Source organism: Phodopus roborovskii, unplaced genomic scaffold (assembly GCF_943737965.1).
Source record: "Phodopus roborovskii unplaced genomic scaffold, PHOROB, whole genome shotgun sequence".
NCBI classification, from domain to species: Eukaryota; Metazoa; Chordata; class Mammalia; order Rodentia; family Cricetidae; genus Phodopus; species Phodopus roborovskii.
In genome coordinates, this window is record NW_026125901.1 from 718469 (window position 1) to 743218 (window position 24750).

Below are 24750 nucleotides of genomic sequence, written 5' to 3' on the forward strand. Positions count from 1 at the left end.
AAGACCAGGCTGGAGAAATCCACAAAATCATCAGACTTAAACAAGGGGGAGCTCATGGACTCCAGTCTGATAGCTGGGAAACCAGCATAGGACCAACCCAGACTCCCTGAATGTAGGTGTTTCTTAGGAGGACTGGGCAATTTGTTAGGAGGACTGGGCAGTCTATGGGGATCAGTATTCATCCCTAGTATACACATGGACTTTGGGAGCCCAGTCCACATAGAGGGATACTCTCTCAGCCTAGACACATGGGGGAGGGCCTAGGCCCTGCTCCAAATGATATGACACACTTTGCAGATCCTCCATGGAAGGGCTCGTTCTCTCTGGGAAGCAGTAAGGGGATGGGATGGAGATTGGGATGGTGACAGGGGAAGAGGGGGGAGTGAGGAAACTGGAATTTACATGTAAAACAAGCTCATTGCAAATTTAAATAAAAAATATTATAATAAAAAGGGGAAAAAGAATGTTTTGAATGAGGCCATCATGAACAAAAGGACAGTTTAATGAAATACTAAAAACATTTTATAGTTTATAGGTCACTGCTACTATCAGAACAACAATTTGCAATTATGAGAATGAAAGTCTTCACTGTGTTGAATTCCCACCATGCAGTATTAGTTGGTGTGATACAATGAGAACTTTACAAACAGCAGCAAATCTATCACTAATCACAAGTGTTCTATGCAGTGAATATTGCTGTACCTATTTTATACATGAAAAAATTCAGTAATGTACCAAAGGCCACCAGGCTTGTAAATTAAAGAGCTTAGATTTGGATCTGAGTCTGCCAACTCCAAAATCAGCAGTCTCATCTATTTATAGCACACTACCTCCTGCAGGATAAATTGTAGCTTTATAAGTGAGATAATTTACTCAAGGCTCTAAACTTTAGAAGAATTTTATTATATAATGTTCACAAAAGAACTATTAGCCTTTCAATCAATATCAGGAATCTAAGAGAGGGAGAGCTGTGGAATACTTTACTACATGAATTGAGGCCTCATATGCTGATTTCTAAAGGAATCTGGGAAGACACAGCTCAAACTGGCATGGACCCTGCACTTTGAGAGCTTTCACATAAGTAGTGAGAAAACAGTATCATGCACAGTATCAAAAATCTATATGGCTACAAAGGATCGGGTATCATCTCCAATTAGCACAAGACTGGTTAGCACAAGACTCAGAGAAGTGGCCAAGAGAGATGAGCTGTACCTTCCCTGGTACAAAGCTCTTACAGACGCTTCCACCTGTGCTTGGGAGTATTGAGGCCACTCTGGAAGTGTTCACCCTGCCTGTGTTCCCAAGTACATGAAATCCTATGCCTGCTAAGCCTAGGCCTGGCTCTGCTTCCTGCTGGTATCTGTCCTCCATCTGAGAATAGCTCTCTGACAGCAATCAGTAGCTCTTACAGGTGAGTCTTTCAGAGAAAAAGGATCACAGAGAAACAGATCAAGTGTAGAGGCAGAATTGATTATTTCCATAGGGCAAAAGAGAAATGCCCACCACCTAGAGAGAGGGGGGAGGGAGGGAAGGAGGAGTGGAGAGAGAGAGAGAAATAGAGAGAGAGAGAGAGAGAGAGAGAGAGAGAGAGAGAGAGAGAGAGAGAACATGATGCCTCAGTGGTTAAGAGCACTGAGTGCTCTTGCAAAGGACACAGATTTAGTTCCCAGAACCCAAATGGTGGTTAACAATCACCTGTAACTATAGTTCCAGGGGATTTGATATCTTTTCCTGACTCCATGGGGCACCAAATACACATATAGTGCACATACATATGTGTTGGCAAAATGCCTATATCTAAAAGAAAACTTTTTTGAAGAGAAGTATTACCTGTGACTTCTTGACCTGTCACCACATGCCATCACATATCTACTGAGACAAATTTTCAGGGGGAGGCCTCTAACTGAGTCTACAATCAACCATAGTTCAGGCTGTAGTTTATTAGTTCTGTAACCAATTTTTTTGTTTTGTTTTTTGAGAACAAGAAAAAAAAAAACTTGGACAATACAACAGGTATGGGACCTAAGGTCCCAAGTACATAGCAAGTAGGGCTCTATGCCAGAGTACAGGGGCTACATAATTGAAGCCTAGAAGTCTCTATTCTGTTCTACCATTTCTATATATGAACCAGAGAAGGGGGCATTTGACAAGTTCATTGTAAACCTACAATGTAAGAGTTTCAGAATGGCAAAGTACAGAAAGAACCTTAGAGACCAAAGTATAGATGCAAGTGAAGCTATAAGGAAGATGCTTTTCTGGTGAGGGCTAGGCCTAGCTTTCCCTGTCTTCAATAAGCCAGAGACAGATGGCCCTTCCATGATGTCACTTATTTATCTGTCTTCAGCAAGCTTTAGAATGAACACTGATATAGACATTGAATCATTCATTAAATTATTCAGCAAACACCTATTGTACTTGGCAGGAATGTGGATGGAGGAAATTAAATAAGGAACAACAGGGACCACCAAATACAAATTAAATTGAAAACATTTCAGCACACCTATTAGCCCAAATTAAATACTCAGTAAGTTCTGGCTTCTAGAGAAGTTTGTACTAACAATTTGGAAATAAAGTGCTAGGCAAGGAACATTCTGTGACCAAACTCACATGTTACACTGAGTGGCTAAGATTGTCCCAGAGACAACAGGGAGTTAAGCAGGCTTTAAAGAGAGGAATGACCTCATCAGATTTTAAGAGGATCACTTGGGAAAACTTTAAAATGGGAGGATCACTCCTTGTTAGTATAGTGGTGGAAAAAAAATGGAAGATCACTTACTCAGTCCTCCAAACTTCAGGACAATGGAGGAAAGCTTAACAGCAACAGTGGGATTGCAGATAGAAGGTAGGTCACATTTCTAGAGAGGAAGAAATACATTCTCAAAGATGGGTGGGATTTGATGGAGAAAGACACAAGAAGTGAGGCTCCTCGCTTGGTCCTAGGACACATAAGGTGACCTATATTATAATATAGTCCTTGACTACAATTTAACTGGAGAAAAATGTTGAGGTCAAGGGGCTGTAGTGGCTGAGTAGTTAAGAGTACTTACTGCTGTTATAGAAGATCTGGGTTCAGTTCCCAGTACCCACAAGCCAGCTTACAGTTCCTCTTCCACAGGCTTCTGCAGATGCCTAAGGGACATCCAATGGGGAAAGGGTCCAAAGATACTATTTCCAGGTCTCTATACTTTAACAGAACAATAAGTTTGAGGAATTAATATAGAGATGCCAGCTGAAACATCTTTATGTCAGAACCAAAGTAATCATGGCTAGATAAAAGGCAGCCAGTTACCATTTATGAACTCATTATTTACAACAAATGGCATGGCTAAAATTGAAGGCAAGAAAGCAAAGGTCTTACTCTCCATGGGGTTAACTATAAGAGAGAGGATCCTGAATATATACAAATATATAGACACAAAAAATACTATCTAGTAAAAGCATGGAACAAAACATTAAATTAAGATGTGATATGAAAATGACTGGCTATAGAGTTCCTTTATTATTGCCCAGGCTAGGATGTGAGAAGCAAAAGAAGAAACTGATGAAGATATGCAGACACCAAGTACTGATAGCCAAGTACTGTAAACCAAGGACTGCTGGAAATGTGTCTAATCTGAAGATGTAACATGGACCAGGACATCTTGACTCCAAGTCTATGCTTGATTTGGAAACTGCCATTGATTAGATGCAATTTCCTCCATGTTGAAAGTTTGATCCTTCTCCAAGTGAGAGGTAATAAGAATCCTTAAGAGATGAGGCCTAACAGGAAGTGGTTAGGTCATTGATGATACTGTCTGAGGAAATAGATGAATATAGTTTTCACGGATTTCTCATGAGATCTTTTAAGGGGGTTGTTTCTCTACTGTCTTACATGAATTCCCACCACAATGCCTTCTGCCACAACAGTCTTTACCAGAGTAGAGCTGATACTGAGGCTGTGACCTTGAACCTCAAAAATGGGGAAGCTAAATAAATCTCTTTTGTTCATATATTACTCAGCATCAGGTATTATGTTGTAGCAATGGAAAATTGACTACTATACGGATCATGCAGCCACCTCCAAACTAGAACATTCAGGAATGATCCTAGTGGCTCATTTCATTCAGTGACTATGTCTATATCCAGCTTAGCACGAGAAGCCCAGAGATACTTCAGTGTACAAGATCGTCAGGGTTCTTACCCTCAGAAAGTTTATATTTTCTATTAGAAGAAAAAAAACACCCAAGTACACACACACACACATCATCACATCGTCACTCCTCCAAGTAAACAAGTAAAACAATTACAAACTGTGTTAGTATGCTATGAAGAAATATAAACAAAGGTCTAAGAATAACAGGGGGTATTTACTTAGGGTTGTCAGACAGAAACAAATACTCTGGTAATAAAAACTCCTAGAATTTTCCCTGGAAAGGATAGTGGTAAAGGCCTTCCAGGAAGAGAGAACTGTGTGTATAAGCATAGAAGCAGGGAAGAACTTGATGTGTTTGTAAAACTGAAAGGTACCTAGTGGGACCAAAAGATAGGGTGGGAGAAAAAAGAAGTGATGGCATGGAAGTAGAAACACACCCATCACTCAAGGCCCTGTTGCTTACAGTCAAGCCAAGCAACTGGTGAAGACTTTTTCAACCCAATGGTAATCTGAGGTTTGGTGCTATGGAATTTCTAAGATGGGGAGGTTGGTTTGCTTGATTGTTTATTTTCTGTAAGCTCACACATGGTGCCTGGCAGCCATATTCCAACCACACTGTGCAATGTGCCCTTTATTACATCTACAATTAGGGTGATACAATTAGGCCAGGATATTATTCCTGGCCAAAGTGCTTACCAAAAGGCTGTGTGAACTAACTAACATATTTCCAATAGTCTTTGTGAGAGTGCTGGGAGTACCAATGCTTTTATAAAAGGACACAAAATAATGAACCAAAACCACTCCCTCACTTCTGATGAAAATGTCTTGTTTTCTCCCCCAGTGCTTCCTGTTAGTTCACTGAGTAATTATCTTTGTTGTTTACCCCATCTCCATTTATATTCCAGAACAACACAAACATATGTACATGATGATGCATAATAACAAAGAAGTGTAAATTCTTATTGGTCCCAGAAATGTGGCAATTCTAACAATAAAAGTATGTCCTCTGCCCGTTCCTCCCCAAAAGAACACTTTGAAGACACAAGAGCCATTGTAACAACAAATGAACTCCTGAAAAACTCATCATGGGCCCAGGTTACCAGGTGGGGATGCCAACAGGCAACTGTAAGTACAAATTTGGAAAGTCCCCATTACCACTCTCCAACCTACATCTTGACTACATCAAGCCCAATATACTATATAGCTTTTAACTACTATTCTTTTCAGAAGCCAGACTTCTTGGGCTAAAGAGAAAGTCCCTTTTGTCCTCCATCCATGATTTAATTTATATTCCCCTAAATATGCCATTCACTTTGTTTTCAGGCAGAGTTCTCACAATTGCACTAGACCCTGAACTTTAGTTTCCCTGTTTCTGTTCTTTGGAAATTTGCCTAGGTCAACTACTGAGAAGGCCTAGAATTCAACTTTACCTTTGAGAAAAATATCACTCATAATTTTATGTGATGCTTCTCACTATTATTGTATATGACATGATGGGAAAAGTAGACAAAGTCTTTGATTCCTGTCTTTTGCTTTTCAGAATGCAGATGCACACAAACATTCAGACACCAAAGTACTTGTTCTTTTGATGGCACGTGCGCCAAGCGTGCCGTTCTCTCTTGCTCTCTCTGGTCTCTCTCTTGCTCTCTCTCTCTCTCTGCCCCCTCTTGCTCTTTCTCTCTCTCTCCTGCTTTTGGTTGGCCACCAGCTACCCCCTCTTTCTCTCCCTTCTCTCAATAAATTCCACGTGGGCGCTGAGTCTCATGTTTGTGTTTTATAGGCATTAGCTGCAGCAAAAGAACAACAGCACTCATATGACCTTTTCTCTGATTATGAGCACTGGCTTTTGTCCCATCCCTACCTCTAAACATCGCATATATAATTACATAAAACTTATTAGACAGCATAGCCAAACCTTGGATACAAAGTAGAACAAAGTCAAAGAAATGCTAATTCCTAATAAAAATCTATGTAACCAACTGATTGAGAAGTACTAGGAATAAAATGGTTCTTTCTATTCTTTGGGAAAACAGATTAATGCTAGAAGAATACAGCTTACCTGAATGTATTATAAGGTACCACCTTTGTGTGATTACTGTCAGCAGCGGAAAATACCTGTGTGATCTCTCTTAATTTAGATTTTTCTTGTTTCAGTTTTTGTATGGCAAGTTCAAAGTTGCTATACGGAAACTTGAAGGAGTAAAAACAAGATAAATGCATGAGACTTCAGGAAGCCATCATCATCACCATCATTCTTATTATCAGTTCTTTGAGAATTTCATAGGCTATGGTTTAATCACATTCACCTCTTCCCCAGTTCTTCTTAAGTCCCCCTGTCTTCCCTTTATTTTTCCTGTGGCTAACCCATTAGGACCAATTGGTGATTCCCATATATTTTCAGATGTGTGGCCTTACACTGACTGGAGTGTGGTTGACTTACCAGAGACTAAGCTCTTAAAGAAGACTGGTTCTCCTTCTATTAGCAGCTAACAATTATCAACAGTTACAGGGTCAGTCATGGGATTTTATGCTCAATTATACCTTCCATGCTGGAATTTGGTCTTATGCATGCTATCTATGCAGCTGCTCTGATGTGCCTGGAAGATACTCATTCCCAGTTATCCACTGCCTCTAGCTGGCTCATACAATCTTTCTGCCTCCTTCTTCCACAATGTGGTATGTATGTTCCATTCAGAGCTGAGCATTCTGCCATTTCTTATTCCTTGTATTTAAGAGAGTAATGGGAACCAACAAGTCTTCATGATGAACCCAAAGTAAGCTATACATGTCTTTACTTAGAAACATATCTGCAGAAGAAATGACTAGCCTTTTTATCTTTTGAATGAAAGATTTAGGACAAGGTCCTAGATCTCAAACAATTAAACTTAAGGGATAGCAGGTAGCAAAGCTTACTAAACAATATTATCCTTCTTGTTACTCTTACACACAGCCCTGATATTTTAGCAGATACTGATGGAAAGAATAAAGATTTAGATTTTTCAAAATTTACTTTCTATATGTCATTAGGATGGACGCCCCCTCCCCCCGGAATTGCTGATTGCAAAGCACTGATCATAGCAAAGCTGGGTGTCAAAGTTCTACAAAAGCACTGTAACCCACATACATTTGTTGTGTGGGCAGCCCACTGTTTCTACCTCCTACTTTCTGATTAGTTTTTTGTTTGTTTGCTTGCTTGCTTAGTTGTTTTTTTTTTTTTTTTTTTTACTTAGAAAGAATACTTCATATTCAATCCAGTAAAGTAAAACGTTGTAAATAATTACAGCCAAGAGATCAAAAGTGAGAAGATGAAAATTTAGAATAAAAACACTGATGATATTTTGGTACAAAGCTGCCACTGTTCCACCATCAAATGATCCAGGTGGTTTGGCACCTACTGCGCCCCCTTCCTTTTTTGCATTTCCTTTCATGTATTTCCATGACAGCATCTATTAGCTCCTTTGAAAAGACTACTGAGATTGGTAATAAGAAGTATATTAATCTTTACCGTCTTACAATTTCCTTGTTAAGAGCATTTTTTTTTAACTAATTCAGTTTTCACTTGAGATGCTGATACTAGGTAAAGTCTTATCCTGCTTTATCATACTAAAAGAAGAAAAACCTTTTATACATTAAAACTATGTACTATGTTTTGACTGGATGTGTAACTGAATGGAAAAGTACTCGTCTAGCAAGTTCAAGGTCCTGGGTTCAATTGCTATCACTGCAAACAAAACAAAGCAAAAGGCACATGCATTGTTTAATATATACAGATAATCTTCAATTTATAGTGATTTTTTGTGTTAATAAACTTTCTGTAAGTTGAAAATGTAACTAATTTACAGAATATCTCAAGGTTAGCAATAGAGCACTCTAGAGTAGTGCTGACTGAGGTCTACAGCTCACTGCTGATGTCCAATATCATGTATGGAAATTGGACTATACAGTACGTACTAGCCTGGGGTAGAAGGGGATCAAAGCTCCAAATTTTAAAGTTTCTATTAGAAAGGAAATCACTTTTGCATGCCAGTGAAGTTAAATATACCATGCCAAGCAATTCTAAGTTAAGATCTGTATGTTTTATGTTAAGGGAGAGGTTCTGTTCAGAACCATAACTTTAGCTTATAACAGCTACAATGACTAAGTTTGCCATGGGTCCTACAGGGCTAAGTCCCCCACACAAATTATCACATTTAACCCCTACAGCAACTTTATCAAACCAGCACTATTGTTACTCTTACTTCAAAGGCAAGGAGACTGAAGCTCAGAGATCATACATAACTAAAGCCTGTCATGTGGAGCCCAGTTTCCAAACCAGGCCTGGTGGTCTCTGGAAATCTAAATGATTAATCATCATGTTTCTTGAGTGAATTTAGAGTTGATATTTAGTGTAGTTTTTAGATTTAGAATAACCTAGGTTTCTAAAACTGTAAACACAGAGGTGGTGTAGTGATGATAGAAGCTGCTACACTCAAAAGAGATACTGAGAAGATCATTGTGAACCACTTGCCTTCAACTGTCATTTCTCCATGGCTGAACTCATGCACACTGCTCTGAGATCATCATCTGCCTGACTAAGACTTCTCCAAACTGTACTAACTAGTTTTGTTTTGTTTTTAAGATTTATTTCCTATGCATCTAGTGTTTTGTCTGCATGTAACCCTGTACACCGAAAGAGGGCCTCAGATCTCATTACAAATAGTTATGAGTCACCATGTGGTTGCTGGGAATTGAACTCAGGACCTCTGGGAAAATATCCAAAGCTCTTAACCTCTATGCTATCTCTCCAACCCAGTGCTAACTACTTAAAGTTCTTCCTCCCCGCCCCTCCTTGCTTGCTTTCTCATTTCCCAGGGATGAGACCTGATGTGCACAGCACTCTGAAGGTAACAGGCATCCCATGTGTTGTCTTGATCCTTCTCCTTTTGTCCCACAGAGGTCCTTCCTCTAATATACCTGCCATGGGTCTAACTCTGTCTTGGCACCTAGCAACTCAACCTTGAGCATTTCCTTTATAAAGGACATAAAGATGCACTATATGAGTATAAATAGTGCATAATTATTTCATGAACTATAAAATAAAAAAATTTCCAGACAGATTTCTTTTTCAAAATTACAAGCAATGAATTCCAAGTACAAATAGTGTATATGCTGAACAAGTAAGCCTACAATTAAAACCTAAGAATTTATTCATGGTATTTTTACTGAACAATATTTTCAGCATAGCATTTTTAGTAACAGCAAACATTTGCCATTGCAGTATTTTAAATTAAACAAAGAAACTGAGGCTGGGTGTGGTGGTACAAAACTGTAATCTCAACACTCAGGGAAGAGAAAGGCATGAGGACAGTTGAGTTTAAAACTAGCCTAGGCTATCTGGCTACATGGTCCAAAAACAAAATTAATTCAAGAAATAAAACACAAGAAGATACTTCCCTGAGCTCACTGCAGCAAATTTCTCCTTCTATTCTAATTTCAGCCTCAGGTGTCACTGATTAGGGTACCAGCAACCTCAGCAACTACCCAGATCCCTTGAGGTTTTTGTCTGTTATAGGCATAGCCTCCTTTGCTGCCCTGTGCCAATTAATTGGGATGGCACAGTGTGTACCATCAGATTTTCTTCCTTTTCTATAGTTATTTCATTGCCTTCTAAAAAAAATTGTTGGTGTCATCAAAAAAAAAAAAAAAAAAAAAAAAAAAGGAAACTTGATACACTCTAGCCTTGCCTCCTACCAGTGTCTGGAATCTTTGATGCTGTGCAGCAGAGAGCTAAGCGTGTAAATAAAGAAATAGAGGAGACAAGGGTCAGGCCTTTGTGATGAGACCTGTGGCCAAGTCACACAGATCCATTATTCATGCCCACATATATGAATGTGCAATGTAAACCAGTGGCAAAATGCAGAAGAAAATGTCCTAAAGGAAGGAAAACACAGACTATACTGTAGAAGGTGGAAAGCCTTCTATATAGTATATTCACCTTGTCTGTGTTATTCTCCATGTACTTTAAGGTGTACTCATCAGCATTAAGTAGAAGAAACAGGTAGCCATTCACATTCACTGTGGCTCCAATGTAGAGCTCCTCAGCCTTGATGTATTCTGAAAATTCACTTTTAAAGACTTCTTGTCCAGGCTTTTTCACACGACTTCTTTTCAAGAACATCCCACCAGCATTCCCTAAAGAAACATGAGAGAGAGAGAGAGAGAGAGAGAGAGAGAGAGAGAGAGAGAGAGAGAGAGAGAGTCCATGAGTTGCTTCGTTCTTACAAGAACCATAACTTGCCTTTAGTTATTTTCTCTTCCAACACAGACTGTACAAATTATCTGTAAAGCCATACTGTACATTGTGGGAGGGAAGAATGGGGCAGTGGGCAAAGAAATGACATTTTTTCTTGGGTAACTCGTAAAAGCCATTGGAGAGAATGTAAATTATATAACAACTGCAAAAAGTATAATTCCTCAAGAAATTAAAAATAGAACTTGCACATCAACTAGTTGTATAAGAAGCCTGAGCATAGATCTTCAAGGCTCAAAGGCAGATTACTACAAAAATAGCTGTATATTCCTACATGTCATGTCACAAAGGCCAAGTTATGGAATCAGCCACAGGTAGTCATCAATGGATGAATAGATGAATAAAATACATCTCATACACACAATAGAGTTTCATCTAGCCATAAAGAATAAAATCATGTCATTTGCAGGAACCATCATGTGAAACCAAATAAACCACACTCAAAGTTTAATCTAGGAGGAAAGGATATTAAATTAAAGAAAGAAGTTATAAGAGAAGTTAACATAGAAAATGGATATTATCAAAATATATTACATGCACTATGAAAATGAACCTATTACTTGGTAGGTTTTTAAGGCACAAGGACTTTCTGGGTTAAAGAAAAAAGTAGTATTTTTTTTTTTTTAGCTCTTTCTCCCTAATTCAAGAATACATTTACCAAGGGCCTTCTGGGACTATGGGATACCATCAAGTTCCTTTTTTCTAAGGGTTGAAGGAAACACATGTCTTAGATTATTTCCACAGATCTGCCTCACACTTAACCTGACATTTAGATTAAGGGTAAGATACCTGACTTCTAAGACAAGGTTCAGATATTTACATGTTAGAAAGTAAGTATGGGGTCTCTTTGAGTTTCCCCCTTACACTGAAGTAAAACATCTTTGCTTTTTTAGTGATGCTTTCATGCTGCTTACTTCCCAGAATTATCTTTTGGACATCATTACCTGATGTTTGCTTTTTTGTTTTGCTTTTTGTTTTTGTTTGTTTTTGTTTCTTCCTTCTTGGGAAACAGAAACCAGAGTTGAACAGGACATTCCAGCATCTTTTGACATGGAACTGAAATCTACAGACTTATGACTATAATGTAGACCAGATGAGATCAGACAGGCAAAGTGGCCGAAAGACAGGCTTTGGAGCCAAATTGAGCCACATTTTATACTGGCTTTGCCAGTTGCCTATTGCATACTCTTGAAGTCTTCTTTAAACTCTCCAAACTTCTAGAGTTGGCATTGGTAAAATCTGAATTTTAGGATGTGTATGTGGGGGGAGTTGTGAAAATTTACTCTCAGATCACATCCTACTATGGGGAACATTACCATAAGAAGGCCCTAGCTGCTACAGGCTGCTGCTAACAAATGAAAGTTCAAGGTGAGGTTACTGAGACTGTTCCATTCCTACATAGACAATTGCCAGCTTTGGATATGTATGTCTTCCTTAAAAGTCCACTAAGGTCTAAGACTTACCACTTTCTGCCCCTTTCTTCTGTCCTTCATAGGAGTTAGAAACTACTATAGCCAATGTGGTATTAGACATGTATAATTCTAACATTCGAGAGGCTGAAGTGGAAGATAATAAGTTTTAGTCCCTGCCTGAGCTATACAGTGAGTTATAGAGAAAGAAAAGGGAGAAGAGACTGAGGGAGCCGTGGGAGTGGAAGTGGGAGAGAAAGAGCCTACTGAATCAGATGGTTCTCAGAGCTTCCTCTGGTTCCTTCCATGTTTTTGTTGATGTTTTGTTTGTTTGTTTTTGTTGTGTTTAAACAAATCTCTTCCACACTAACCATGTCTTTGAATTTTCTTCTTTTTAGTGGACCCAATCTGCCATGAAACTGAAGGATGATAGTCAGTCCTCATTGATTTGTATGCTTTCTATTCTACAAATGCTGCAAATTGTCTAAGTGTACAGAATTGATATTTGTGACCATTCAGAGCATACCATATGCTCATCCTTATTTATTATCATATTTTAAGATTTTTCTATTATTCAAATCACACTGGGGCCTGACTTAGTTGTACGAAGTATTCATTATTCATCAGCATGCTAAGTGGCTAAAGAAGCTCAGGTATATGACCTGACTCTTACATTTTCAGACTTTTGCATGCTGTTTTTTTTTTAATTTGTTGGTTTCTTGAAACTAGCCTTTTTGCTTTTTTTCCCAAAGAGCTGATTGAGCTGGTTATTCTTCTCAAACATATGTCTTCAGCACATAAAAAGGTTATAAATATGTTGAAACAAAAAAAAAAAAACCAGAGCCCTATATTTCCAAATTTGTAACTCAATATCTGTCCTCAGCAATAGCCATGAGATCAACACACTGGAGAACATTCCACAGGCCTGGGGGCAGGACCTTTGGCAATAGCCAGAACAAACAGAAGTACCACAGAAAGATGGATTCTGAAGATTAAATTTGTATATATTGTATCCTTTTCTTAACCAAGCAAAGATTTTGTAAGTGGGACAATGGAACATTCTCTTGGCTCTCTGGCTGTGAGTGTGACTGGTGGTAATCAAACCATGACTTTGAAGCCCTGAGGTACCTTCCATAGAAGTGCCTCAGAAAAAGAAATGATAGTGGCAAAGGGAATTTCCATGGATAACTGACCACAGTTGTTCTTTTTTTTATCGTTTTGTATATTTGGGTTCACACTAAGGAATTGTTATAAGAATAAATGTATTGGTTAGAAAATTATCATCTTATGTCTTCTAGATTATCAAATCAGATTATACTCTCTAATTTCAAAAGGAAAAGGCAGTTAAGAGTTTGGAGGAAAATGCTGAGCAAGATAAGCCTCTTACCTGAATTCCTCTCTATAGGTTCAAACACTGAAAGTGTGTCATCACTGAGATAAAATGCAATAACAAACATCCTGTCCACATCAGCACATTCGTGTGTGATTAGTTTTCCAAAATACCGGAGTATGTTACTTATGTTTCCATAGCTGCATAGAAGAGACACAAGAGTTAGAGCATTTATACAAGCAATCCTTTATGCATCATATATATTGCAAAAGGTGTAACATGGCTTTAATATAGAAGTTTATGCTTTTCTAAACAGTCTTATCACTAACATTCTAAATCTAAACATTGAAGGATTTTTCTCAGTAGATTAAAATCTTCCCTGTTCTTTATTTGTCTGAGAAATATAGTGACAATCAGGCCTGGAGACACATGCATGAGATCACACAGCATTGGGAGGGAAGAGATGGGGCAGTTCTTCGGAGCACACTGGCCAGCCATCTAAGCCTAATTCTTAGGCCAAAGAGAGACCATATCTTTAAAAACAAGTTAGGTGGCTTCTGGAAAGTACCAAGGTTGATCTCCGGCCTCCATGTGTGACTACACAGACATAAACCCTCACGAACATGTACACAACCAAAAATTCATAAACACCTGCTCAATGTAGGCAAATTAATCAGCTCTTCTCTGATCATGAAGCTGGTCCACAAACACAGTAATTCTGTCAGCTACAGGAAAAACACTTAGCACAATGTCCTGAGACAACCCAGACGACATACTCTATTGGACTCCTGGGACACCTGTCTCAAGTCCAGGATTTTCTGCCTTGCAACTAACATATATCCCTCTCTATCACTCCATCTCTCTAAAATCATTCTCAACTCCTTTCAAGGAAAACAATAACATTTCCCCTTCATAAACATCATGATCATTTCTCCATTTTAAAACACTTATTATTTGTATGTAGTCATTTCATGTCTGTTTTCATAGGAGAATCCTGTCTTATTAACTGTTAAATGCTGTAACACTTTTTACATTATAAAGTATTACACTAAATATTTGCAGAAAGTTTCACTCATAAAATAGAGATGATATACTTAGAGCTACATAAATAAAATTGGTGGTTAAATATGTAATCAAATAAAATTAAGATTTTTCTCAGGTAAGCAATGGTAACACACACCTATAGGCCCAGCAATGGGAAGGCCGAGTTCATGAGTCTGAAGGCAGCCTGGGCTACACAGTGAGACCCTACCTCTAAAATAAAAGAAAATAGTTTCCAAAGTTGGTTGCATGCACAGTGAACTAAGTAACTTGTGATTGCTCAGTAAAAGCACAGCTTCAGTTATTAGCCAGTGAAAGCCAGCCCTCCAATAAATGGTAAGCCCTTGGGGAGGTCTCTGATAATCAAAACCATTACCCTTGTGTCTGCTTGCCCATCTTCACTTCCTTGTGACTTACAGATTCTCCTATCCTGAAATCCATTCTTTGTGTTCACCGTGATACAAACCACAACAAAGCATTTCTAATTTGAAGAAGCATAAAGTGCTCTTCTCCACACTCCTTCCTGCATTATATTGGAAGGTGGGCTAGGAAAGAATAGCAACAAGATTGCCAACTTGAGGCCTCATGTGAGACAGAGCACAATAGTTTGTAAAGCTCAACCAAGGATAATCTGGGCAATGCCACCAGTGGGGATACAATTTGGGTTTTGCTACATCTCTAGTTCCAAGGCTTCAAATGGATTTTATAGACTATTTGGGCCAGCTATACTCTACCAATTACCTTTTGTGGTACCTAACTGAACTCACAGGTAAGAAATACTCAACAGTCCCCTCCTTAACTAGAGTCATAATGAATGTCAAAGATGCCTAAAACATCAACAAACAATTGAATAAGGTCTAATCTAAGTCTAAATGAATAGTATTTTAAATTTAACTTCCTAGAACTTAAGTTTATAAGTGCATATATTCACTGGGAATATTTGAATATGCCATTCATTCCCCTCCTTAATTCTAGTATTCTGGATAGCTCATCAATTGGTAATATAAAACTACTCAGTAAAATTGATCCATTCATGAAATTTGCTGTACATAAAAGTCACCCAGAAAACTTGTTACATATGCAGAATCAATAATCTCACTACCAGAGATGTAGACCCAAAAGTGAGCTTATATTTGCAGAAAACTGCATTATTAATATGCTATCAGGGTAGTCTGACAAGATGGTGCCCAGAGCAAATCTTAAGAAATTTCTAACTATATTCAAATATTTCCTTCATACAAGCCAATTATCAAATGTCTGAACACTTCTGATCATAGTCTCCACCCTCCCAGGTGACCAACTACTCATATCTTGCATCATCCATGTCACATTTAGCAATTTAGCACTATACAATCTTGTACTCTCGGCTGGTTGTCTTAAAATGTGTTTATTCCCATTGTCCCAAAACAAACTATAAATTCCTAGATTTAGTATGCAGGTCTTTTAATGTTTTTGGCATACAGCCCAATGTTAGCTATTTGCACTGCATTAAATTCCCCCATTGTCCTTTCCTGCTGTCTTCCCCATGCTGAGGGTAGCACCCAAGGCCTGAAGTATGGCAGTAAGTCATATCTCCTGCCCCTTCTTATTTCATTTAAGTCCATTTCTATTGGTAAAGGGCTATGTTACCTATATTGCTCCTACAAAAATTAACAATCATATACACAATGCCAAATATAATCCTTAGTCCCCCTAATTTTACTTATCAGCAACTTCTTTCTGACACTCAATTCACTTGGTTTAAAGCATTATGCATTTTCTTAGCTTTATATCAATTCTATCTCCTTGTCTGACACACATCATCCTCCTGTAGTGGTTCCTTTTCTTTCATCCAAACTCTTAATTTGGGATGTCCCAAGGTTTATTCGTGTACTTCTTGACATCGATTGATCCTTGGTAATCTAACACAGTCTGAAAGCTTTAGTACAATTTGGTGCCACGAACTAAAATGCTAACTACATGCTGATAACTTCCAAAGTTACATCTCCAGTTTAGAGCTGTCTCCTGAATACCCTCAATACATGCCATACCCATCTTCACTTAATATCTAATTGCCATCTCAACTGGTTCTCAAACTGAACTTGTATTCTTGCCCCCAAACCCATTCTACCTATGGCACCATTCTAATTACTCAGATCTAAACCTTGAGACATCAGTAGTTCTTCACTTTTTTCACACCTCTTATCTAATCCATCAGGAAATCCTATTAGCTCTACATTCAAAATGCTTCCAGAATCTGCCATTTCATCCCTCCAACAGTACTCATACAGATGTGACAACTTTTCTCTTGGAATATTGAAGCAATCTTATAGGTTGTCATAAATGTACTACCATTGCTGTAGAGTTCATTCTTAATACTGCACAGGAGAGAATCTTCCAATAGGCCAGCCCAATCAAGTTAGTTCTCTGGCCAAATCTCCCAACACTTCTTCATTATGTTTCTAAATATCAAGAGTCCTTATGATTGCATACAAAACCTTATGTGACCCCACATTATGCTATTTCTTTTACCTTGTGTTCGTGATGTACTTTCTGACCTTTCTTCATTTTCTCTATCCACATTGGTCTCCTGGAGAGTTTCTACACACTCCATATATGTGCATCGTTCACAGCATTTACACTATTTTTCCTTCTGCTTGGACTATGTCATTTCCCCTCCTCAAAAAGATCTATCAGAGTACCACTGAAAACTGCAACTAGGGATATTCATCATTCATACACTCTTAGATCATTTTCATGGAAAACAAATGTTTTCCTTTTTTAATGTGGTACTTAACACATTCTCTTCTATACTATCTGATGTACTTGAGTGCCATTACTTTCTTGCATAACTCCCTCAACTAGAATGAAGTTTGATGAGGGAAGGTAGGCTTCTATGGCTACTTTGCTCACTGGTCTACAACAAACACAACAAACACCCAAGTAAATGCTTGTCACACAGCAGGACCTTGAGACATATTTATTGACCCCAATCCCACGGCAGGCTCATCTATAACTAAGAACATTCAAAAGATCAACAAGTAAACAAAGATAAAAGTTCTAGAGCAGTGGTTCTCAACCTTCCAAATGCTGTACCCCCCAACTGTAACATTATTTTCATTGCTACTTCATAACTGTAATTTTGCTACTGTAATGAATGGTAATGTAGATATCTGTGTTTTCGGATGGTCTTAGATAACACCTGTGAAAGGGTCATTTAATTCCAAAGGGATCGACCCACAGGTTGAAAACCACTGCTCTAGAGATACACAATCTTCATATTGAAAAACATGTGAAGACCATTTTGGTTTTTTAGGTAATGGCAGAAAAACTTAAGGGGGTTGGTAGAAACAATAGATGGGAAAGATATGAAACCAGTGAAAGATTAATATTAATATTAAAAAACATGACTTTTTCTAATCTATATAGACAGAATAGCGTAAGTATGGATAACTTTCCTGTAAGAAGCCATCTGTTCCTTTTACTTTGATCCATCATTAAAAACTGGATTAGTGGGGCTCGAGAGATGGCTAAGCAATTAAGAGCACTTGTTGCTTTTGAAGAGGACCTAAGTTCAGTTCCCAGCACCCACACAGCAGCTCATAACCACTAATAACTTCAGTTCCAGAAGATCTGATGGCTTCCTCTGACCTCCAGAATCACCAAGCATGTATGTGGTGGATATACATGCATGCACTCAAAACATTTACACAATATCACAATATCACAATATACAATTATATATATATATATATATATATATATATATATATATATATATGGATTAGCAAACTTTTTTTCTATCACTGTACTTATTCAACTGCACCTTTTCTTACTGGATGAAACATTTGCCAGCATTGTTCTAACTCTCAGGTAAACAATAAAACCAGTCTCTTCAAGGAACTCTTAGTCTAGGGAAGCCCAGAAATTACATATGTGAGTAGTCACCAAATCATTTGATAAGTACAGATTCTGTTGTAAGGGAGGTGAACTCTAGCTGTGAAATTTTCCTGGATTCACTTCCTAATTCAAATAAAAATTAGCTGTGAGTTTGGAGAAGTTGCAGAGTCTTGTTTTCCTCATTTGAAAAAATAGGTGCAAGGATAGAATCTGTTTTCTTCTAAGGCTGCTTTAAGGGATAGATGGAATCAGATTTTATAAAGGAGTTAACAACTGCTTGTTATCACTAGTACTATTATTATTAGAAGTATGATAAGTAGAGTATTGTGGGTACAAGAACAAAGTACTTCAGTCTAATGCAGACAGTTTGTACCAGTTACCATAGAAACAAGTTCACTGTGTAGGAGGAGCCTGAAGTAAGTATATTCCTGACACAAAACAAGCAGTGGACAAAAAGAAATAAAATTAGAGAGATCTGTGCCTATATCCTCATCCTCCAACCCACAAGAGTATGAGTCACATGTACAATTCTATCTGTAGTTAGGGTCAGTCCTGAGGGAAATTTTACAGGAGAGACAGAGAAACTAATTCAACTATCCACAAAGAACTATTTTCCTGTGTTTAGAAGCAACACCCTGGATAATATTTCATATTATTTAGTTATAAGAAAACTTCCCTGTTCTTTTACAATAGGAACATTCTTCTTGCCCATATCCTCCAGGTGGCTGCCCTTAGAAACAGTAGTTACTGAAAAAGAGACTATCAAAATCTACCCTGGAATTTAGCCATAATGCTGTTACCAACAAGAGAATGTGGGCATGCTGGTGTCCCTCTTATGTGTAAAAATCAGTTGATTCTCAAACACTGATGCCTTAGGATCCCCCAGGGTGCCTGTGAAAAGAGATGGCTGAGCCCCACCCCAGCATTTCTTTCTCACCACATCCACAAGTAAGCACAAGAATTAGCATTCTACCAGTATGGGAACCACACATTGAGAAGGAAGCAGAGAATTTGAAATTTAAATAAAACTCTATAGTTCTTAAAAATAAACATTGATTACTTGAAAGACAGATGACATCATGTCACAGCACAGGCATACCTTCCCACATTCCATACAATTCACAGCCAGTTAAACCATTTTTACAGATATAGCATAACATTTTGTTCTCTTTCCTTCAAAGTTCTGAAAACAGCATGGGACCTCATTCAAATGGACCAAATTCAGGGTACTTTTTCTTCTTAAAGTCTTAACACACATTCCCTTCATCATTTTCTCCCAACCCATTATTTCATTCACACAGAGCCACAAATTTTAGTTTTCATCCTATTCAAGTATCTGCAACATTTCCCCACATTTTTTTCCCTAGAGTTTTCCTCCAAGACCTGCTCATCCTGAAGAACCAAAAGGTGGCATAACCAGTGTTCACATTCTACATGAACAATTCAGGAGCAGACTGAGCCTCCTGTATAGTGGAGATACTTTGAAAAATCTATCTTTTGAAATTATATTCAGCAATATAAGCAATCTATTCCTAGTGAACTCAAACCAAACCTCTCATGTCAAAACAACTTGAATTTTCTAAAATTACATGTTGAAAACACTAACAAACCATTGAAATCACTATAGCAAGGGTTAGCAAACCAGCTGGCCACCTGCATTTGTGTGCCTTTGAGCTAAATGTGGTTTGTACACTTTTACATGGTTGAAAAGACTAATATATCAGACTAATATATTGTGTTATATAAAAGTTTTATGAAATTCAAATGTCAATGTCCATAAAATGTTTTATAGGAACACAGATACAAATGTGTTTACATTCTGTCCATGTAGCACTCACACTATAATGGCATATCTGAGTGTCTGTGATGAAGACTGCATGGCCCACAATTCCAAAGCCATGTACTCTCTGAGCCCTGAAATCTGCTGACTCCTACTCTGCATTATTTCCTCAAGAGAGAGAAAGACAGACAGATATGGAAAGACATCAGGCCGGAGATGACAGGATTTTACAGTTCTCCAAACAACATATTAAATTAAACACTCAAGGAAGAGGCTGTCAATAGCCATGTATTCATCAACCTCATTGGAAAGCTACAATACCATGTCCCTGGGCTCAAAATCAAATGAGCAGTGTGACAGAGTTATGTCATAAATTCCAAACATCTTTGGGAAAGATAAGACTATAATCGAGGTCCCCTCGGGCACCTGTCTAGTTCCATGAATTTTTTGAAGTTTCTCCGATGAGGTGTGGGCTTTAGGCCCACGCAGGAGCGGAAAGAATCCTCTTCAGAACCAAAGCCAGTATAAGGTGGGTATTTCCTTTCTATTTTTGGAAGAGGAGGAGGCTTGCATGAAATGGCGGTAAAATCATCTATAACAAAACACAGGCAAACAAAACATCAATATTTTTTTTGCTCTGATTATGGCTGTTTTGAAAGGTCTGTTATCATTTCAAGATGAACATGGAGATTTTGTAGACTATTTTGAACTCTTTCAAACAAAACACAGTAAAATCCTATGAGAGTAGGTTTCAATCGTGTTTATAAAAACTACAGAGTTCACTTAATAGTCATTGATTCAAAAGAAAAAAACCAGAAATGTTTGTCAAATAACTGCACACCCCTATTTCTGAATATTATTTTGCTCTTCCCTTGATTTTTCCAATGATATGAAAATTCAAACTTGAAACTCTATGCCATCAATTTCATATCTTAACCCGAAATTTGGCCCTCTCCTATCTTCACTCAACACTCACTAATAAAAATTATTTTCCAAATAGGTCTGAATCCTGACTGCTTCCCTTTTAACTTCACCCATTGGCCACCTCCTACTCCTTGAATCCACTTTTAAGCCCTCTTCCTCACCTCCAATTCAACTCTAAGACATTGTATTTCACCATCTATTAAATAACAAACAGAAAAATAAAATCCCCTTCCTGTCACCAGCCACCATTCCAAGCCACTCATGTTATTGCTCAAGATAAGATTGCACCTATAGTTGTAATGAAGCAAAACTCCAAACAGTTAAAGACACCCAATTGTGTACACTCTCAAAGGGAGTGTGAAGTGGTCAATACTGTTGATAATATTTTTTACTTATCATATGTAAGAAATGATAGATTGGGAAAAGCTTACAATATCTCTAGAAGTTCTTAGGTAATCACGTATGGCACTGTGTCATCTCTAAGAAACAAGTGTACTTTATAGAACTAATAACATATTGACCAAATCTATCCAAGTCCCTGTGTTTGACCCACTACAAATGACAAAGGAGGTCCTAGAATATTTCCCAAAAGTAAATTAAAACACACAGACTACTTTTTTTTTCTTTCTTCCTCAAGCTTGATAGGTGTTTTAGTTGTAAATAAAAAGAGTTCTACAAATGTAAATATTTCCTTTTTCATGATCAAATTTGTAGTAGAAGAAAGAATCCAAACTGTGGTACACACCACCATTAGAAAAATACACACCATTTTGAAATCTAAAGCAGCCTAATTCTAAAAAATGTAAGTGAATTTTTTAATTGATCAAAAGACTAAGGGTGAGAAGCCATTTCTAATTCTGATTTGAAAACATTTTTAGGCTTTCAACTTTTCTTAGATTTCCTAGCTGCCTTTGTGTGAGATTTCCTGAGGCACAATCCCCAGAAGAGTATTGTTCCATCTTAACAGAAACAGATCACAGGAGACATGTTGACAAAGGAATTGCCATCAAATATTTCTCACAAGCTCAGTGAAAAGAAACAACCAGTGTGTCCTCCTAGAGTCTCATGAACTTTTCCTAACATTCCTTTTGTGATTAAACAGACATCATGGTAATAAGAGGAAAATACAAATCTTCTAATCTGAGCTGCATTAGACTCTGTTCTTGCTCACCATCACATCAAAAACACCACTGTTTGCTACCTTTGTTCCAGGGCAAGCACCATAGAAATGGCAGGAAAGCTTTATGTAATTAGAAAACTGGGGCCTGAGCAGTTCTTCCAACAGGGGGCATATACACACAACTCTACCTACTAGTCAGAGTACACTGACCAAAAGATTACACTACACACTAACCTGAAACTTTTGATTCTTCATCACAGTCATTAAGAATATAGTTTATAGCCTTCATTACAAGTATTTAAACATGGTGGTGTTTTCTCAACTACCTAATTTTTTGCAACAGATTTAAGCAACAAATGAACTAATTTAGGGCTTTCCTCTGCACCCACAGTGCCATCTAGTGTATAAAAAATGATAACTGTTCCACTTCACCACCCTGACTTTTATAACATCATATAGACATGATTTGGAAACTATGGCTCAAGATTCAACTTTAAATCACATCTCCCTGATAGCTCACATAGGTTCACAAAACCACAGAATCATACATGAGTGAGAAGTTGGTTGCCATTTGGGTTTCATCACCCCAACTACCCTGCCTATTTCAGGTATTCAGAAATATTGAGCAAATGAAAAGGCACAAACTTTTGTACAAAGCATCTTCCCCAGCATATTCTATAACTGATATTTGTATAGACACTGAAACACTCACATCTTCCAATTACATTGATTCTTCTAATTCCAAGTGACTTGTACACATGAATTGAATGCCTAACCATGACTGACTAGACTCAAACAAACTTCAAAAAGATTTTGTATAGAAATGGAGTCCAATGGTTCTACTTGTCATTTCAGGTAGAAATATCTATGGAGAAGTACCTCAGAGTTCATCTTGTATGATCTAATAACCCACAGAGCTAGACTTTATGAAATCTAAAACTTACATAATTTTGAAAAACTTTTTCAAGCTAAAGAATGCCAGATTATTAAGACAAAATTAGGTCCAGGCTTTGGACTAGGGAACTTCTAAAGGAAGAACTTTGAAAAGTAAGCAACTTTCCATAGCTTCAAAGGAAATTCACTCTGCTTGTAATCAATACCTAGGCTAAACAATTAGTGAATTATACAGTCAGAACTCAATATTCTATTCTTCAACCATCCTTACTAACCCTACAGAGGGTGTGAAAGAAGTAAAACTGGGAAGTCCATCAAGGCCACATGATAAAACCATAAACCAGTTCTGGCTCTGCTTCTACAGTTTCCGCAATTGATCACTGACTTGTCCTCTGTCGTGTCCTCCTTCTTCTAATTCTGAGAGTTCAGAGATGGCCAGAATTGATTACAGAAGATGAAAGATATTGAAAATTGTCTTCAACTTTAATTTTAATATAAGTACTCAAAACCATTGAGAATGAATGATTATGTTACTGCTTTGGTTTTTCCAATCACCAAAATCAATGATTAGAAAATATTCCTATAAACTGGACATAGTGGTATATGCCTATAAATTTCTGTTTTGAAAGAATGAGTCAGGAAGATTGTCATAGTGGTATCAAGTCAGTACTTGCATAGAGTACCAAGTCAGCTAGGTTTACACAGCAAGACAGTTTTAGAAGAAAGGAGACAGAAGAAAGAGGGTAAAGGGAAGAGAGAAGAGGGTAAAAAGTGGAGAAAATCATATTAATATATAACCTAAGGCATAAATTCCTAGATAATAATAGTTAAAATTCAAATCTTTGTCTTTTTAGTGCCAAGAAAGACAAACTACAACTCTTGGAACCTTTTAAAATCTTAATCTACAGGAAAGACCAACAGACTCTACCCACCAATCTGTTTTTGTCCACATCAACAATGAGGGAGTGAACTACTGCATCCTGACAGGCAAGCCACCAGCAGCAAGATGGCCACACTGGTTGACACAGGAGTTACAGTAGATAATACTGTGTAAGACATCTATGGAGTGACCATCTCTTTGGAATTCTAAAGTGAATGGAAGGATCTCATTTTTCTATGTGATTGCTTCTCTCACAGAGCCTCAAATGTCTTTCAGAAAATCTATCAATCCCTGTACTTCTCCACAAATAGAAAAGATATCCATGCATCCATGCATCTCCCTTAGATTGTAGCCAACAACTTCTTCTGCCCTTTTTTTTTTTTTTTTTTTTTTTTTTTTGTTACTACATAAAACAAGGATCTAAAGTACTAAGGCTGAATAGTGTGTAAGAGATTGCCATTGAGGGCTGGGGAGATGGCTCAGTTGGCAAAGCTGCTACACAAACATGAATACCTGAGTTCTATAACCAGCATCTATGTAAAAAAAAAAAAAGCATGACTGCATGTGTTTACAATACTGGCAATGGAGAGAAGGGGGGATGAGGTTTACTAGCTAGCCAGTCTAGCAGAATTGATGAAAATTGATGAACTCCAGATTCAGTGAGGGTCTATGTCTCAAAATTAAAGTAGAATTAAAGTAGAGAGCCATTCAGGAAGATACCTAACACTGATCTCTTGCCATTACATATACACACATGCATCCACCAACAGGAAGAGAGAGAGAGACACACACACACAGATGACAGAGAGACAGAGACATAAAACCTCTTCTAGAACCACAGTTACTGGTGGTACTTTGTTCTGGTTTAGTCTTTAGTAACAGAAAAACATAATTTATAAAATTCCATCTTATCAACTTTTAAGACCACACAAATTATGAACAAAATTATCACCCTTAATATCACATTAACACTGTTCATTAAAATTGCTTGTTAATGTTTATATCAACTGTTACAGTACATGGAGAAGTTTTTCATCCTTATATTTTAACCAACATGTCACAGTCACTAATG

General features: G+C 37.7%; 1 protein-coding gene across 1 annotated transcript in view; it reads right to left on the reverse strand.

Moving 5' to 3' along the window:
- Efhc2 (EF-hand domain containing 2) overlaps positions 1–24750 on the reverse strand; it is a 156135-nt gene that overhangs the window by 60627 nt on the left and 70758 nt on the right. Inside the window, exons 8-11 of the mRNA XM_051178927.1 lie at positions 20287–20452; positions 13218–13360; positions 10107–10303; positions 6192–6322 (exon numbers count right to left, since the gene is read on the reverse strand). Of these exons, the coding sequence (XP_051034884.1) occupies positions 6192–6322; positions 10107–10303; positions 13218–13360; positions 20287–20452 (637 nt within the window). The remainder of the gene's footprint in view (positions 1–6191; positions 6323–10106; positions 10304–13217; positions 13361–20286; positions 20453–24750) is intronic.